The following is a 16,371-nucleotide window of genomic DNA, read 5'->3' as shown; positions in this document are numbered from 1 at the left end:
TTCCTTCATTCGGACATTTCAGTGGGCAGGACTAGACAGTAATCATGGTCTGATGTTGAGCCATTTTTCTATAAAAACTTTAAAATAAAAAAATACACTTCAAAAGAAACACACTCTTCACTCATGCCATATGCACTCAATTTTGAACAAGTGCTGAATATTTAATATCTTTTCTTGTGATTTGGCATATTTTATTACATAAAAATGTATATATAAAATGTGTGTATATGTGTGTGTGTATATATATATATATATATATATATATATACACAAGAAAATTTTTCAGTATTTCAGTATGTTAATTGCCATTTCTTTGTAATTATTATTTGTGAAATTTACTAGCTATATATATATATATAGTGTATATAGTGTATGTATGTATATATAATGTGTGTGTGTGTGTGTGTGTGTGTGTGTGTGTGTGTGTGTGTGTGTGTGTGTGTGTGTATATATATATATATATATATATACATACTGTATATCACTCTTTGATATATATAGTGTATGTATGTGTGAGTGTATACATACATACATACATACATACAAACACTATATATATCTGTACATAATGAAGAGTGATATATATATATATATATAGGATTAACTAAACTAAACAAATAATTGTGTGTGTGTGGCAAGTTAAGTATGAAATAATGGCTTAAAATCCTTATTGTTTAGTCCTGGTTGATGATCTTCCAAATCATTCAATCATCATCAGTGTCTCAATTCAGTAAGAAAACTTTTTAATATACCTTTAAAAGAAGCATTTTCATTGTGAACAGTGAGGACTCGTTCATATGTGAGTGTGTCTGTGGGCATCAATGTCCAGTGAGATCCAACCTTCCTCAAGAAGAAGCTGCTGAGATACAAAATGTACCATATCACAGGAAAAGATATTGGATATCGTGTTCAGAATTTGTTCAAAATGGAGCGCTCAGCAAGAGCGAAGAGTGACTGTGCTGTTCATTTGGGCTCTTTTGATGTAGAATAGAGAGGCTGCAGAAACCTTTGGTATCAGCACAAAGGCAGCTGAGATTTGATGTGATGCGTGAAGAGAGCAAGAAATGACACTGGGATGATGAGACAGTCAAGGTTATATCATCAATAGTCAAATGTGTCTAACATGACATCGTCCGTAATGTGTTCGAGCATGAATACTGGCTCGCTGCTAATTTTATTTCAGACAGTGAGCTAATCTGAGGGAATGAGAAGGAAAACAGCCCAAAAAACGAAGTGTGATCATACACAAGGGGGAGGGAGAGGGTTTTGAAGGAAGAAAACGAGACTACACGGGTACGGTAGGGAAGATTACAGCCTGCAAGAACCACAGTCAGTTCCTCTGCTTCTATTGTTCCAACAGGCTTCGCTTCGACGGAAAAGGGTGGGGTTGTTAGCGTGAACCACATGCAGGTTTGTAATGCATTGCACCACCGAGACCAAGAAACCTCAATTTTCGGCTCGACAACAGAGCCGTTCTGCAATTAGAGAAAAATATATGCATAATGCAGATGGCAGCATTCACACTCAACACCAAAAGGCTTTGAACCTCCTCATGCACGGATTTGAAGTCTCCCTTCTCCAAGCTGTCTACAAGACAAAGAGAATTACTATTTCATGTGTAAGATTATATTTCCCTGCTTTGCGGAAAACCTGTTTCATCTGCTATGGATTCACAGGTTATCAAACAGAGCAAGAACCGTTGAGGGATGTAATCCTCAACACCTGTCCCTCCTTACCATCCGCTTGGGGACCAGGGATGTTAACATTCCATTAGATGAGAGTACCATTGATGCAAGCAGCTTTTGTTTTCTATAGCAACGGATCTCAAGACCTGGGTTGCAGGTCTGTTCTGATAGGGTTGTGAACAGCAGGAAAATACAATACCGAGTCTGTTGCCTTAAAATGCCACGTGAAAGTGAAGAAATTAACACTATCACATATTCAAATTCCAATACTCAACAGAAACAACAACAACAAAACGTGATAATAATAATAAATTATTTAATAAAAAAGATTGTATATATTATATATGTGTGTGTGTATGTATGTATAAAATTGTATATTAAAATGTATTCTATATTTTATTTTTGACAAATATATTATATGTATTAAAAATAATCAATAAAAAATAAAATCAATAAGTAATATATATATATATATATATATATATATATATATAATACAATTAATATTTGTAGTAATTATATATATTATGTATTTATTATAATATATAATATTAAAAATTAATAAAAATTAATTATTTTAATTATTAATTATTATTTTATTATTATTATATACAAGAGTGCTGAGATACAAAAAACAATACTGACAATAATATTTTCAAGATGGATAAACACTAATATTTTCAAGGACAATTTTGCCACTTGTCCAATGTCAAATCTGGATCCTGAAGCCAAACTAGTTGAGAACCACTGATCCACAAACTGATCCACAACCCAAGGGTTTTTAGTGGGGTCTGCATTTTGGGAAGTATAGCAATAGGAATAGGTGGAAAAGACATACCTTTTGATATTCGTCCTTGGAGCGCAGTGCCTGGGTGAGTTGTTCCTGTGTGTATGCGTAAATTGTTGATCGATAGGTTGTTCCAACATCATTGCCCTGGCGCATTCCTATCAAAGAAAAGGCAGCGATATGTCAGTGCAAAAACAAGAGGACTGAGGATCTGTTCACAGCACAAATGTACATTGTAAATTGTATTTACAAATGTAAATGTTCATTTTGGGTGAACTACTCCTTTATGTTAAATGTAGACACCTGAGAATTAAAGTAAGTCATGTAACCCTGATGTAATCATGCAGTGCAGTCACTCAGTACATCTTCTGTGGGTCCAAATTTAGCATCTATTAGTACTTTAATCTCTTGAGAAACAAACTCCCAATCAACCAGATATGAAATCTTGGGAAGAGTGCAATTTTTAATTAAAGCTCTGATCTATCTGTTCTTGATCCAGATATGACTTCATAGATTTATAGCTGATTTTACAGCTGTGTCCTAAACAGATTTTTTTGTTGGATGGGAAGAGGGCATTAACTATGCTGAAGAAACTGTACTGTGCTGGACGAGAAACTTGCTATTACTGGAGTCTGTCTGTAAACATATATTTTTTTTAATTACTTAGTGCTTCTTTAATTTTTTTTGTTAGCAAGATTTTTATGTTCTTTAAAACAGAGATTCAAGTTAAGCAAAACCATGATTTCACTGTGAACATATATAAGAATGAGATGAGTGTTAGTCATCACCACAGACACAATCAGGACATTATACAGGCCATCTCGATGAGTCTGAATGTGATTGGATGGCCGAGACACTTTAATCTCCAATCTGAATCCTCTGGTCATGATTGCAGCCACTCAAACTGTTACCTCTCCTATTTCACAATGGGTCTCTCGTACCTCTCAAGCTACTGGAACTTAAGACTGTTAAAAAGCTGCTCTTTTTACATATTTTTAAAGTTTTTTTGTGCTTAGTTTTTCGGCCTCCTTTGCGGTCAATATGCACCCTCGATGCGCACTTTTACCAAGCCCGCAAGCTCACAGAAAAATCAAAGCAGCATTACGTCACAAAAGTGTGGACTCGGAGGAAGATCGCAAGGGCTTAGGGTTCCATTTGGGACAGGGCCAATGGACTAAATATAACCTTAAAGAGATAGATCACCCCAAAATGAAAGCCTGTCATCATTTACTCACTCATGTTGTTCAAACCCTGTATGACTTTTTTTTCTTCTGTGGAACACAAAAGGAAACCCATGTCTTGGCTGCTCTTTTCCATCCAATAAAATTGAATATAGACAGAGACATTTGAGGTCCCGAAATAACAAAATAAAGTATCAAAAAAAGTTGTTCATGAGACTCATTGTCTATATTCAATGTGTTCTGATATCATTAAATTACATTTTATAAACAAAGTTCGGGAGGAACACGTTCAAATGATCTAACTAATCACATAATTCCAACCAGCAGTCAGCATTCAACATGTCTACACAATCAGCATGAGTGGAGACCATATACGCAGTCGACTCACCTGTTTCTCAACAGTTTTCAGCATCCCACCACCCTGTCTCCTCACACTCGCCTGGTTACTTTCCTAACCAGAAATACGGGGGGAGTACTTTGTGTTCAGGCCAAAATACCAAGCTTGGAGCCTTCTCCTCAGACAGCAAGCCAAATACGCATACTATAACTGATTATTTCTAAGTGTGAGCTCGTGAAATTGCTGGATGTGAGAAACAGACTACAGTTTATTTAGTGAAAATCTTCCAGCTTGCCACAATGCAACATCTTGCAGTATCAGTATCCTATATGGCAAAATAAATATATTTAAGAATACATAAAAATGGCCCAAAATATAGTTAATATAAGCCGCGTTTCCACCGGAACTATTTGTCCCAGGAATTTTTTTCCCCCAGACTTTTTGCTGTCTGCGTTTCAATCGCAGTCTAAAGTACCGTAAAGATTAAGTCCGGTGATATAGGATTGCCTGCGACTTTCCAGTTCCCACTGGATTTCGTCCTCTCCATATAAGCTTAATAAAGCCTGAACCTCGTCGTCGGTCCATTGGTCATGTTTTTTAAACTCCATTATTGATTCGAAGAGCAAACAACTCTTACTGGATGCACTGCAACAAATTTTTAAAAATGGTGTTTGAAATAAAATGCTGTGTGGAGTTAACCAATTAAAATGCTGCGTGAACTCAACATATCAGCATTTTCGGCGCCCAAGTCCCAACCCCGAAAGTTCCAGAACTTTGAAAGGGTACTACCTCATGAGCAGGGTCTTTCTGAGGGGTAAATAGCCGCTTTTCCACTGTCGGGCCAGTGCGAGCCAGGGCTAACAGCGTGCCGGGCTGGGCCTATGGCCGCAGACCTTAGGCACCGAGGCCAAAATCAAGTTGCGATTCCACTTTCGGTCCGCTAGCTCCGCAGCGCTGATCTAAAAACCGCCCTTAAACACACCTTCCTTGATCAAACGTCACACAACCCAACCCATTTCAGCGTGTAGACCATCACCTGAACCACTACGATTAGCTCCGCCTTTCACCTCGACCGCGCCTCAAGCCCCAGCTGGCCCGCTTTGGACCAAGGTTTTCGGCGGGCCGAAAAACCCGTGCCTTTGGCACAGAGGAAGCACCGAAGAGGCACGATCAAGCCCCGGAAGTGACAGTGGAAACGCGACCGGCCCTGGCACGCACCAGCACGCCCACCTTTGGCCCGGCAGTGGAAAAGCGGCTAATGTTTACCTGGAACTTCATTTAGACCCTGGTTCCTCCAGTCGAAACACACCGAGTACCACCCCAAAGTCCCTAGTTCCTGGGGAAAGTTCCTGCGGTGGAAATGCGGCTATAGATAATTCTAATAATAAATACACATTTTCAACAAGTTTTAGTTTTTAAAGTATTTACATTTCCTCATATCTTTTTGGACATTTTTATATTTTTTTAGTACAATAAAATATTTTTTTCTCAAAATGGGTTAAAATCCTCACACAAAGCTATCATAAGACTTCAGAGGACTTTTATGGTGCATTTTGAAGCTCGACATTTCCCCAATCATGTTCACTGCAGGAGGAAAAAACCCTGCAAGAACATTCTCCCAAACTTCTTTTGTGTTCCACATAAGAAAGAAAGTCATACCGGTTTGGAACTACAAGAAGGTAAGTAAATGATGACAGAATTTTCATTTTTGAAAAGCAAAATATCCCTTTAAGATATTTTTTTGTGTGTGTGACAGAATGAAATGTTACCTTGTGTGGGATTGTGGCTTTCCCAGAATACCTTGAGCAACTGTGCAAAGTTGATTTTCTCAGGCTCATAGACCACGCGAACCACCTCTGCGTGTCCTGTTTTACCTGCGTGAGGAAGAAGACCAGAGGAGGCTGTGTAAACATCATTGCCGAAGAGTCTCACACACACACAACACCCTAGGGTTAAACAGAGGTGACTCTGGGTCCCATTCCAGTGAGGTCATCGAAGGTCACTGATCTTGGCTTGACTGGCCGCGTCTCCTGCGGTAGGGTCAGTACTCCCTATCGATTAACTTTATGTGTCTTTTGACCCTGTCATAAAAGTACAAGGGCATTCGATCTACCTGTTCTCATAGCATCAGCTGGGTGCTTTTCAATAAGAAATGCAGCCTGAAGGAGGAACCCATGAAAAACGTCTAAGAGAAGAAGAGCTTCCTCTAGAACGACTCATAAAAACAAGAAATTACTTTGAAATGACTCATTGTGGGTTAGCAAGCATGGAGGAGAAGCACAGAGGAGCATCTAACAAACACAAGCACAATACATTACGTACTCAACCTGATGATTATGCTCTCTTTAAGGCTGGATTTTAACAACAGCACAGCCATTAGTAGCAATCGAAAAGGAAGACAAGAAGTGGGTCAGAGATGAAAGTGAGAATTGCTGATGTCTTTTCTTTTCCAACGTCTTTAAAACAACAAGCACAGAGCAAAATTTTTTTTTTTCTTCTGGTCTTATCATACAGAAGCCATTGAAGTTTAATCAAAGTATTAAGACAACTACTTTCAAATGCAATCAGGTAAAAACACAATGGGGGAATTCACTGCACCAGCTTATTTCCACTCACTGTCTGCATTATGCTAAAGGCAATGGCACAAAAACACAAACACAAAATCTGTACGAAACACAGTTTGCATGGCACAATTTCTCATCTTGCAACCCAAGTATTGGGTTGTGATTAAAATGATTTGATATTAATACTGTTCAGCACTATTTTTGTTTAGTGCTTTAAGTGGATTGTGAGGCGTCAGTAAATAAGATTCAGGTTCCGAATATATAATTTTCTGAATATTCAGATCTTATTTTATGTATATACTGTATATGTATATAATATGGTTTAGTTACTTTAATTCAGCAAGGACAAGTGACAGTGACATTTTTTTTTCGATTAAATCGATTTCAAATAAATGCTGTTCTTTTGAACTTTCTATTCATAAAAAAAAAAAAAAAAAGTATTTTGGTTTCCACTAAAAAAAAAAAAAAATGAGGCAACTGTTTTTAATATGTATAATAATAAAAAAATTAACAAAGTTAACAAAAATAGTAATTTTAAATTAAAATTTTAAATAATATTTCACAATGTTGATGTTTTACTGTATGTATTTTTGATCAAATATACACTCTAAAAAATGCTGGGTTAAAAACAACCCAAGTTGGGTTGAAAATGGACAAACCCAGCAATTGGGTTGTTTTAACCCAGCGGTAGGGTTAAATGTTTACCCAACCTGCTGGGTAGTTTAATTTAACTCAACTATTGTTTGAAAATTACTGTATTGCTTAATTAAAATTAACCCAAAGTATGTTGGAAATGAACATTTATTAATGTTCAATGAATAATTATTAAACAATAAACATTTATTAAATTGCTTATTAATAAATTTATATTAATAAACTATTAAACTATTAAATTTATATTAATAAAATATTAAAGCTTATTAATAAACATTCACCTTTTGTCTATTATTGTTGCCTCTAATTGCATCTGGTTTTTAATTTCCCAACTATTTTGGGTTCATTTTAAGCTAGCCATATAGCAATTTTTAAACAATAGTTGGTTTAAATAAAATTACCCAGCAGGTTGGGCAAACATTTAACCCAACCGCTGGGTTAAAACAACCCAGTCGCTGGGTTTGTCCATTTTCAACCCAACTTGGGTTGTTTTTAACCCAGCATTTTTTAGAGTGTATCCTGAACACAAGAGAATTCCTTCAAAAACATTTAAAAATCTTACCGACCGATTCATTTACACAAATGAAATGTGTTTTTTCCATGCGTGTGTCTGTGTGTTTGCTTTAATTTCAGTTTCCAAAAACAGAATTCCTAATATCGTCTAGCTATTTTTATGACTATGTCTATAATATATATTTGGACTATGAGCGGCATGATGCAAATGAATCAGGAAACATGAAACAGCTGTGACTAGAACCCCAAAACTGAAAAGAAAAAAAAAGAGGTCCTAATTCCATATCTCCCATCATTAATTTATTACCAAAGAAGTCTGCTTAATAATCTCTGCTTCAGTCTTATGGGGGGCCTTCCTCTACGTTATCTCCAGTAAATCTATATTGCTTTGATATTAAAAAAGTAATAAAGGACTAACCTGTGGGGTTATTTTCATTACCAGGCAAGACGACAGAGGGGTAGTAACATTATCAGTGCTGAGATATGGAAAACCAAAGCCGTGCCATTGCCCATACACCCAGGGCCCTCGCATCAATTCACGCCCAAACACTCAGCATTGTAAAAATGCATTTAGCAGGCTGGCTCATCGCAATGTTCCCAGTTGTCCCTCTCTGATGTTGGCTTTGCATATACCCTGAATTAAACATAGGACCAAGTTGAAAGGTATTAAAACATTTTTGTTGTCTGTGAACTACATAAACTTAAAAAAATAATGCCATGGATTAGCTCACACCAGGATTATTATTGTTAACTAAAACTAAAACTATTAAAAACATTTCTGTAAATTGAAATGAAGATGAAAAAAAATAACAAAAATATTAGTTGTTTATATTTTCTGACACAGTTTAACTCGAGATCTTGTCATATTTTATTACCATTTTTTTTAAACTAGTGCAAAGAGTCTGCAAATATTATATTGCATTTTAACTTTAGTATGAAAAGATATAATGCTTTATAATGTACATTCTTTATAATGCATATCTCTTATAATGCATTATACATAAAAGTTTTAAGTCAAGTGTTAAGTCAAATGATCATTGTCACAATTTAATATAAACCGTGCAATTCCCTATGAAACGAGCAGCCAACCTTTTAGCAAACTTGACAGTACTTGCATTTGGCACTTGTTAATTTGGATACTGCTGTTGAATCTTCTCTGGCCATCTATCTATAATCTTTTTTTAGATATAGAAATACACATGAGCAGTATAAAATCACTGCCACTGCAAAAGAAAGCAAAAACGTACAATTTCTGCACTTGATGTAACCTTTTGACAGCATGTTATGCAAATGTTCATACATGCAGCAAAAAGACAATGGTGTTCTAATGGAAGCATAAGAGCCGGCAGCATTATCCTCCAACTGCGTTATGCATGTTGGCTTATGGAAGAGTAATGAACCCATTGAACCTGTTCCTACACTTCCCACTCCTCTCTTTACATTCATCCCTCCCTCTTGATTTCTATTCCTCTCCCTCTGCTCGGCTTTCTTCCCTTCTACATTTCCTCTTTGAAGCATCTAGCCTCTTTTTCTCCCCATCTCCCAGCTCAAATCCTTTTTTTCAACCCCCATTTTTTTGGTGTAATCCCCTCACCCACCCCCTCGCCAGGCTGTGCCGTTCTAGACATGGTGAAGGTCAACCACAGGCGGCCATATTTGCTGCAGCTTGAGACCAGCATACATTCTAAGCAAAGGTACAGCTGTGATGCAAGTAGCTGTCAAGGGAAGTGCCTTTTACAGACTATCAATACAAGTGGGAGCAGTGAAAACTACAATACACTGAAATTCAGAGATAATGGTTATGTGTGATACTGCACACCATCCTCTCCTGATCTTTCTTTGTGCAGCTCTGATTCTGCCACGCAAAATGGTTGAAAAGAGAGACTATGGGCTGCTTCAGTTTTAAGGGTCATTCTGTGAAACGGGTGCCTTTTTCAGTTTATAAGGTGAATTTTTTGTAATCTATTAGACAAATCATTTGTTTAACTGTTTATAAATTGCACTGTGCCAACTCGAGCTAAATTAATATATTTTAATATATATTAGGATATAATTATGTCTTCAAATATGAGTTGAAGTACAGCTTCAAGTCGTTTAGAAAAAGAATAGGTATATATACAGTACAGTCCAAAAGTTTGGAACCACTAAGATTTTTAATGTTTTTAAAAGAAGTTTCGTCAGCTCACCAAGGCTACATTTATTTAATTAAAAATACAGTAAAAAACAGTAATATTGTGAAATATTATTACAATTTAAAATAACTGTGTACTATTTAAATATATTTGACAAAGTAATTTATTCCTGTGATGCAAAGCTGAATTTTCAGCATCGTTACTCCAGTCTTCAGTGTCACATGATCCTTCAGAAATCATTCTAATATGCTGATTTGCTGCTCAATAAACATTTATGATTATTTTCAATGTTGAAAACAGTTTTTCAGGATTCCTTGATGAATAGAAAGTTCAAAAGAACAGCATTTATCTGAAATACAAAGCTTCTGTAGCATTATACACTACCGTTCAAAAGTTTGGGGTCAGTAAGAATTTTTATTTTTATTTTTTTGAAAAGAAATTAAAGAAATGAATACTTTTATTCAGCAAGGATGCATTAAATCAATCAAAAGTGGCAGTAAAGACATTTATAATGTTACAAAAGATTAGATTTCATATAAACACTGTTCTTTTGAACTTTCTATTCATCAAATAATCCTGAAAAAAAATATTGTACACAAATATTTTGTACAATTGTACACATTAAATGTTTCTTGAGCAGCAGATCAGCATATTAGAATGATTTCTGAAGGATCATGTGACACTGAAGACTGGAGTAATGATGCTGAAAATTCAGCTTTGCCATCACAGGAATAAATTACTTTGTGAAATATATTCAAATAGAAAACAGTTATTTTAAATTGTAATAATATTTCACAATATTACTGTTTTTTACTGTATTTTTAATTAAATAAATGTAGCCTTGGTGAGCAGACGAAACTTCTTTTAAAAACATTAAAAATCTTAGTGGTTCCAAACTTTTGGACTGTACTGTATATATATATATATATATATATATATATATATATATATATATATATATATATATATATATATATATATATATATATATATAAATACACACACATATATATAAAACATTGGTCAAAAGTGATAGTAAAAACATTTATAATGTAACAAAAGATTTATATTTCAAATAAATGCTGTTCTTCTGAACTTTCTATTCAAAACGTTCTGAAAAGAATAAAAAAGCATTGAAAAACCATTGATAATAATTATAGTCTCTTGAGCTTCAAATCATAATCATATTAGAATAATTTCTCTAGGATCATGTGACAATTGAGACTGGAGAAATGGCTGCTGCAAATTCAGCTTTGACATCACAGGAATACATTTTAAAATATATTTTTAAATATTTTTTACTTTTGCAATTATTTTAAATTATAATAATAGTTTGCAAAGTACTGTTTTTACTGTATTTTTTGATCAAATAAATGCAGCCTTTTTTCCAAAACATATATATATACAGCATTTTTATTGGAGATTAATTAAGGACAATTTGAGAAGAAAAAACAAATTATTGTTATATCTATATATTAATGTCTATATATGAAAAATGTCTATATCAATGCAGTAAAAGCTGACATCAACTATAGAGTTATTTATGTATGCAAATATGAGCTGTTCTGTAGAATGACCCATAAGATGCTATTTTCTATGATTGTTTGCATTGGTGGCTTTATCTTTAGTGCATGTTTCTGCTTGGCGGACATGTCTGTACCCTTTAATCCCCTGTTGACACAAGCTCTTGTGCAGACAGGACTGAGATTAACACAGAAAGAGAGAGAGAGCGAATGAGTGCGAAGACAAAGCGAGAGAGCATTTAAGGATCATAGCACATCCCCTCCCCCTCAGATGCATAAGTTAAATCCTGTGTATGATTCTATCGCTCTGCTACAAAACCTAGTAGGCTGCCTATATTTTAAGACATCAAGGCAGACTCCCGAATGCACTGAAAGAAAAAAAAAATCCCAGAATGCACTGTGACGAGCTCTGTAAAAAATCCTCTCAAGATGGCGGATAAAGCAAAAGGACTAGAGATATACATATAATTCATTCAATAATAAAAAGTACAAATTCCTACTACTAGACTATTATTCTGAGCCCTATTTGTATAGTGCTTTGAGTTTCTGCCTATATGTATAGTGCATTTAGTCACTTATGAGGTTTCATTTTAGTTAAGATGCTGCTTTAGAAGGAAGCTGCCTATTTAGGCAGTCAGGTAGCTCACTAGGTATTGAAAAAGATCTTTTTGAAAGAAATGAAACTATGCATTTGCAAGAGCACAACATAAACACAAGCCTTATCTTCCCATTTCTTCTAAAATCCTGTTACTTGTTTCAAAAGGATGTCAGCATTTAAACCCTGTGGAGGAGCACAGAGTGTTGCCAACCATTTCAGCACCAGCATTCATTTCAGCACCAACCAATGGACAGCTCCCCCTGAGTCTTCAGCACCCCACGCCGTATATACCAGTTCTGCTTGTAGTGATGGACCACCTGCTGAATCATCACACTCGGCTATACAACATCTTTGATTCTGAAAATGTACAGTTTCTAAGAAAAAGAGGTCATTTAAATATAAATGTCCTGCAGTGAGATGCATGTTTTTGTTTATGTCGTCTAAACTTCATAGTAAGGAATGGCTACGCATACTCTGTGAGAGACCATTAAAGCAAATTCACTCGATAGGAAATCTCTGTGACTGAACTGCGCTAAAGCAGCACACAGGGAAAGCTCCGGAGATCAAAGCCCAGGCCTGTCAGGCTTTTCTAGGCTGAGGAAAACTAAGAAAGTAAGTTTGAGCTGAGAAAAACTTCTGCTAAACACGTCAGGACTCAGAATGTAGAATTAATTTTATTCTATTTATTTTTCAAAAACAAAAATTTGTGCTTTTTTTTTTTTGCAAAGTAACGAAAAATGGTAGCAATCTTGTGTGTATATTTAAAATCGCTTTACTGTTTAAAAGTAAAAAAAACAACAACAAAAAAACAGTAAAGTTGTGAAATATTATTACGATTGTAATATAACTGTTTTCTATTTTAATATATTTTAAAATAATTCCATGCAGTAATCTATCCCTGCGATGGCATAGCTGAATTTTCAGTGTCTTCTAATATGCTGATTTCATGCTCAAAAATCATTTCTTATTATTATCAGATATTATCACAGTTTATTATTATCATCACAGTTGTGCTGCTTAATATTTTTGTGGAAACTGTGATGCATTTTTGTTTTAGGATTCTTTGAAGAATAGTAAATTTAAAACTACAGCATTTATTTGAAATAGATTTTTTTGTAACAATATAAAAGTCCTTTTACTGTCACTTTTGACAATTTAATGCATCCTTGTTGAGTGACTGAGTGTATTTATTTCTTTCAAAAAAACAAACAAACACACACACACACACACACACACACACACTTGAACAGCAGTATATATGTTCTGGCCACTCTGCATTCCTATTCTGTTTTCCCACCTTGTTCTTTGAAAAGCCTAATATTCTAAATCACAAATCCTACAGGATAAGGAAGGGGAGGCTCAGATATAAATAATAATAATAATGATGATGATAGGCCAATAGCTGCCATTGCTAAGGCAAATCCAGCCATGTCAAAAACGTCCATCTTGATTACTGCATTCAAACAGAAGCTTCATGGTGATTTTTGGATGGGTAAAGCTCGACAGTGTGAGCATGTGTTGTTTTGTATTGGTATATTAGTCAGCTACTGTATTATTGCTATATGAGCAAGTGTTATCATTTTAAGTATAAGCATATATGAATGCCATCTGGATGCCTGCAGATGTTACAAAAAAGAACAAGACTGTAATTACTACAGAATTTTGATTTCTGCTCTCCAATTAGTGCATTTCTCATTAGATAGATAGATAGATAGATAGATAGATAGATAGATAGATAGATAGATAGATAGATAGATAGATAGATAGATAGATCTTCTTGGGATGCTTGTAATTGGTCTCATATGGGTGGAGATCTCTGCTGCTTTTCCTGTTAAGTCTCGTTTTCTTCCAGCTTTAGTGTCAATGTCCCAAGAGCATCCTATCACCACTGGATTTACCCTGGCTTTAACTTGCCTCATTCTTTCTAATTCCTTCTTCAGTATTTGATATTTCTCAAGCATCCCAGTTTGCTTTCTATCTACCATTGTTTGGCACTGCCAAATCACCGTTTCGGTTTTCTGCTTGCATATGATCACAATGTCTGATTTGTTTATTGGTCACTTTGTAACACCAACCTTTTGGACCTGGATTTTGTCTGTCCTGTTGAATCTATTATGTGGCTTCTGGTTGTCACACTGCTCCTCTTGTTCAGAGCTGCTAGTTTTTTTTTTAAATGGTACAGAATTAAATCTGACATAAAATTCAAATATATGGTGCAAGCTCTAAGACCATGGTTGGTGTAATGGATATTTTACAGTCATTTCAACTCAGTCAACATCAATACAGTTCATGTATAATTCATGATACTCAAATTGTGTACACATTCTTTATGTGGCTGGATCTCCACAGACAATAAGTGACTGATAGCTTGAAAATGGGATGGTGGAAAGTGGATCAGAGACATACCTGTGCACACCTCCTCATAGGTAGGGTTTGGGGTGTAACCGCCAGAGTAGCCCACTTGAGTGGAATAGACCCCCTTTTGCATCCAGAACTTCCTCTCTGCTCCCCAGAAACAGCCCATACCTGTGTTAAAAACATAAAGTACAAAATAAATATTCCTAATATATAGCCATAGACGATAAATGATCCATAATTTAGATCACAAAACATCAAATTTCTATTATTGCTAGAAATGAAAAAGATTCTGAGAACATTTATGCATTTGATGGACACCTTTAAATTGCACTCAAGGTATACATTTACAAAAGTACTCAAAAAAAATGAACTTTCACTGTTGTTAGTTTCACTCAAAACATCCTTGTTCACATTACTTAAAAAACTCAATGTAAACACACAAACTTAATTTAACTGAGTTGTTTCCACTAAAAAAAGAGTATTGTCAGCTTTACTAAATAAGTGTTTGTTCAGTCAAATTAACATTGTTGAGTGAAACACACAAAATAATGTTGACAACTAACTGGGCAGTGGATCCACAGTTCCCAGCATGCTTTGCAAGGGACTATTTTATGTGTTTTTCAGTAAAGGGAAAGATGTTGTTAGTTTATGTTAGTGTTTAATGTTCAGTTATGTAAGACATTTAGAGGAGTTTCTGTAATGTCTTTGAATTTTGTGGTTACCATTATGCAGAAGAGTGACAAATTCAAATGATTTGTAAATGTTGTCAGCTTTACTTGAATTTCTTTTGTTCGTACAACTAAATTGTTATTTGTACAATTTACTCAATATAGTTGCATTTAACAACTTGACGCTGCTTTTTTAAATAAATCCAACAATTCATTTTTTTGAGTGTACACATACATTTCATGCATTTAATGGAAAATCAAACCCATGACTTTGGGTTGCTAGCAGTAGCACTATGTTCAACACAAAAAACAGCAACTGCTGTTAATCAGACATCAACTGAATACAATGTGCTTTTTGATTAAAGAAAAAGGAATTTTCTGTCACTATTTACTTACCCACATAACTTTCCAAACCTATATGCTATTATTTATTTATTTTTCTTCCCCAAGAATTGTTATGCTGCTTTTGCCATACCACGAAAGTTCAGTGTGACCATGGGGCTGTAAAGCTCCAAAAGAGACAAAAAACACCACCATGAAAGGAACAGAAAAGTAGTCCATATGACTTCCTTTTCCTCAACAAAGCTATCATACAGCTTCAGAAGACATGGAATTTAGTGAACACGGAGTCATATGGACTACTTTTATAATACTTTTAGGATGCTTTTAAGATGTTTTTTCTGCTTTGGTGCCTGACAGAAAAAAAGTTACTTTATAGAACATTTCTAAACATGGACAAAATAACAGCATACAGGTTTGAAACAACATTAGAGTGACTAAATAATGACAGAATTTTAATGTGGGGGGAAACTATCCCATTAAAATTACATAGCCACTAACATTCTGCAGTGTATATAACCATTCAAATGTTTTTACTGTATTTTTGATCAAATAAATGCAGCCTTGTCAAGACTTTTTTCAAAAACATTAAAAGAATTTTACAGACACTAGTGTTTATCTGTCTTTTTCCCTCACCAAATTCTCTTTCCTGTGTGTTTTTGTGTTCTGCTGGGAACAAGCCTCTTCTAGCACCTTCCCACTGGTGTTAAATCAGGTCCTATTTTTCCTATTCAAAGCTCCGTATTTTAGCTATGAATTTACAATCCCATAAAACTAAAGACTCCTCCATCACACGTTTACTCAGCGCCAATAAAAACATATCAACCACTATAAAACTAACACCCGCTGTAAGCATTTATTACCAAATAATACTTTCCCCTCTATAACAGTAAAAATAAATTAGAGGGTAACTAGTATATCGTTATCTACCACAACATCCCATGGGTGGAAAGTAATTCAATTGTTGAAAAAAAAAAAAAACATACACGACTGTCGGCTTGACCAGATATCTCTGATTTACAAGCTGCTGTG

General features: G+C 35.0%; 1 protein-coding gene across 3 annotated transcripts in view; it reads right to left on the bottom strand.

The window, feature by feature from the left end:
* Nucleotides 1–16,371, bottom strand: part of msra (methionine sulfoxide reductase A) — an 86,225-nt gene that overhangs the window by 23,582 nt on the left and 46,272 nt on the right. For all 3 annotated transcript variants that reach the window (XM_048207473.1, XM_048207472.1, XM_048207471.1), the window contains 3 exons: nucleotides 14,381–14,500; nucleotides 5,760–5,864; nucleotides 2,524–2,630 (listed from right to left, as the gene is read on the bottom strand). In XM_048207473.1, the coding sequence (XP_048063430.1) occupies nucleotides 2,524–2,630; nucleotides 5,760–5,864; nucleotides 14,381–14,500 (332 nt within the window). The remainder of the gene's footprint in view (nucleotides 1–2,523; nucleotides 2,631–5,759; nucleotides 5,865–14,380; nucleotides 14,501–16,371) is intronic.

Source organism: Megalobrama amblycephala, linkage group LG11 (assembly GCF_018812025.1).
Source record: "Megalobrama amblycephala isolate DHTTF-2021 linkage group LG11, ASM1881202v1, whole genome shotgun sequence".
NCBI lineage: Eukaryota > Metazoa > Chordata > Actinopteri > Cypriniformes > Xenocyprididae > Megalobrama > Megalobrama amblycephala.
This window is presented reverse-complemented; position numbering and strand designations above follow the sequence as displayed.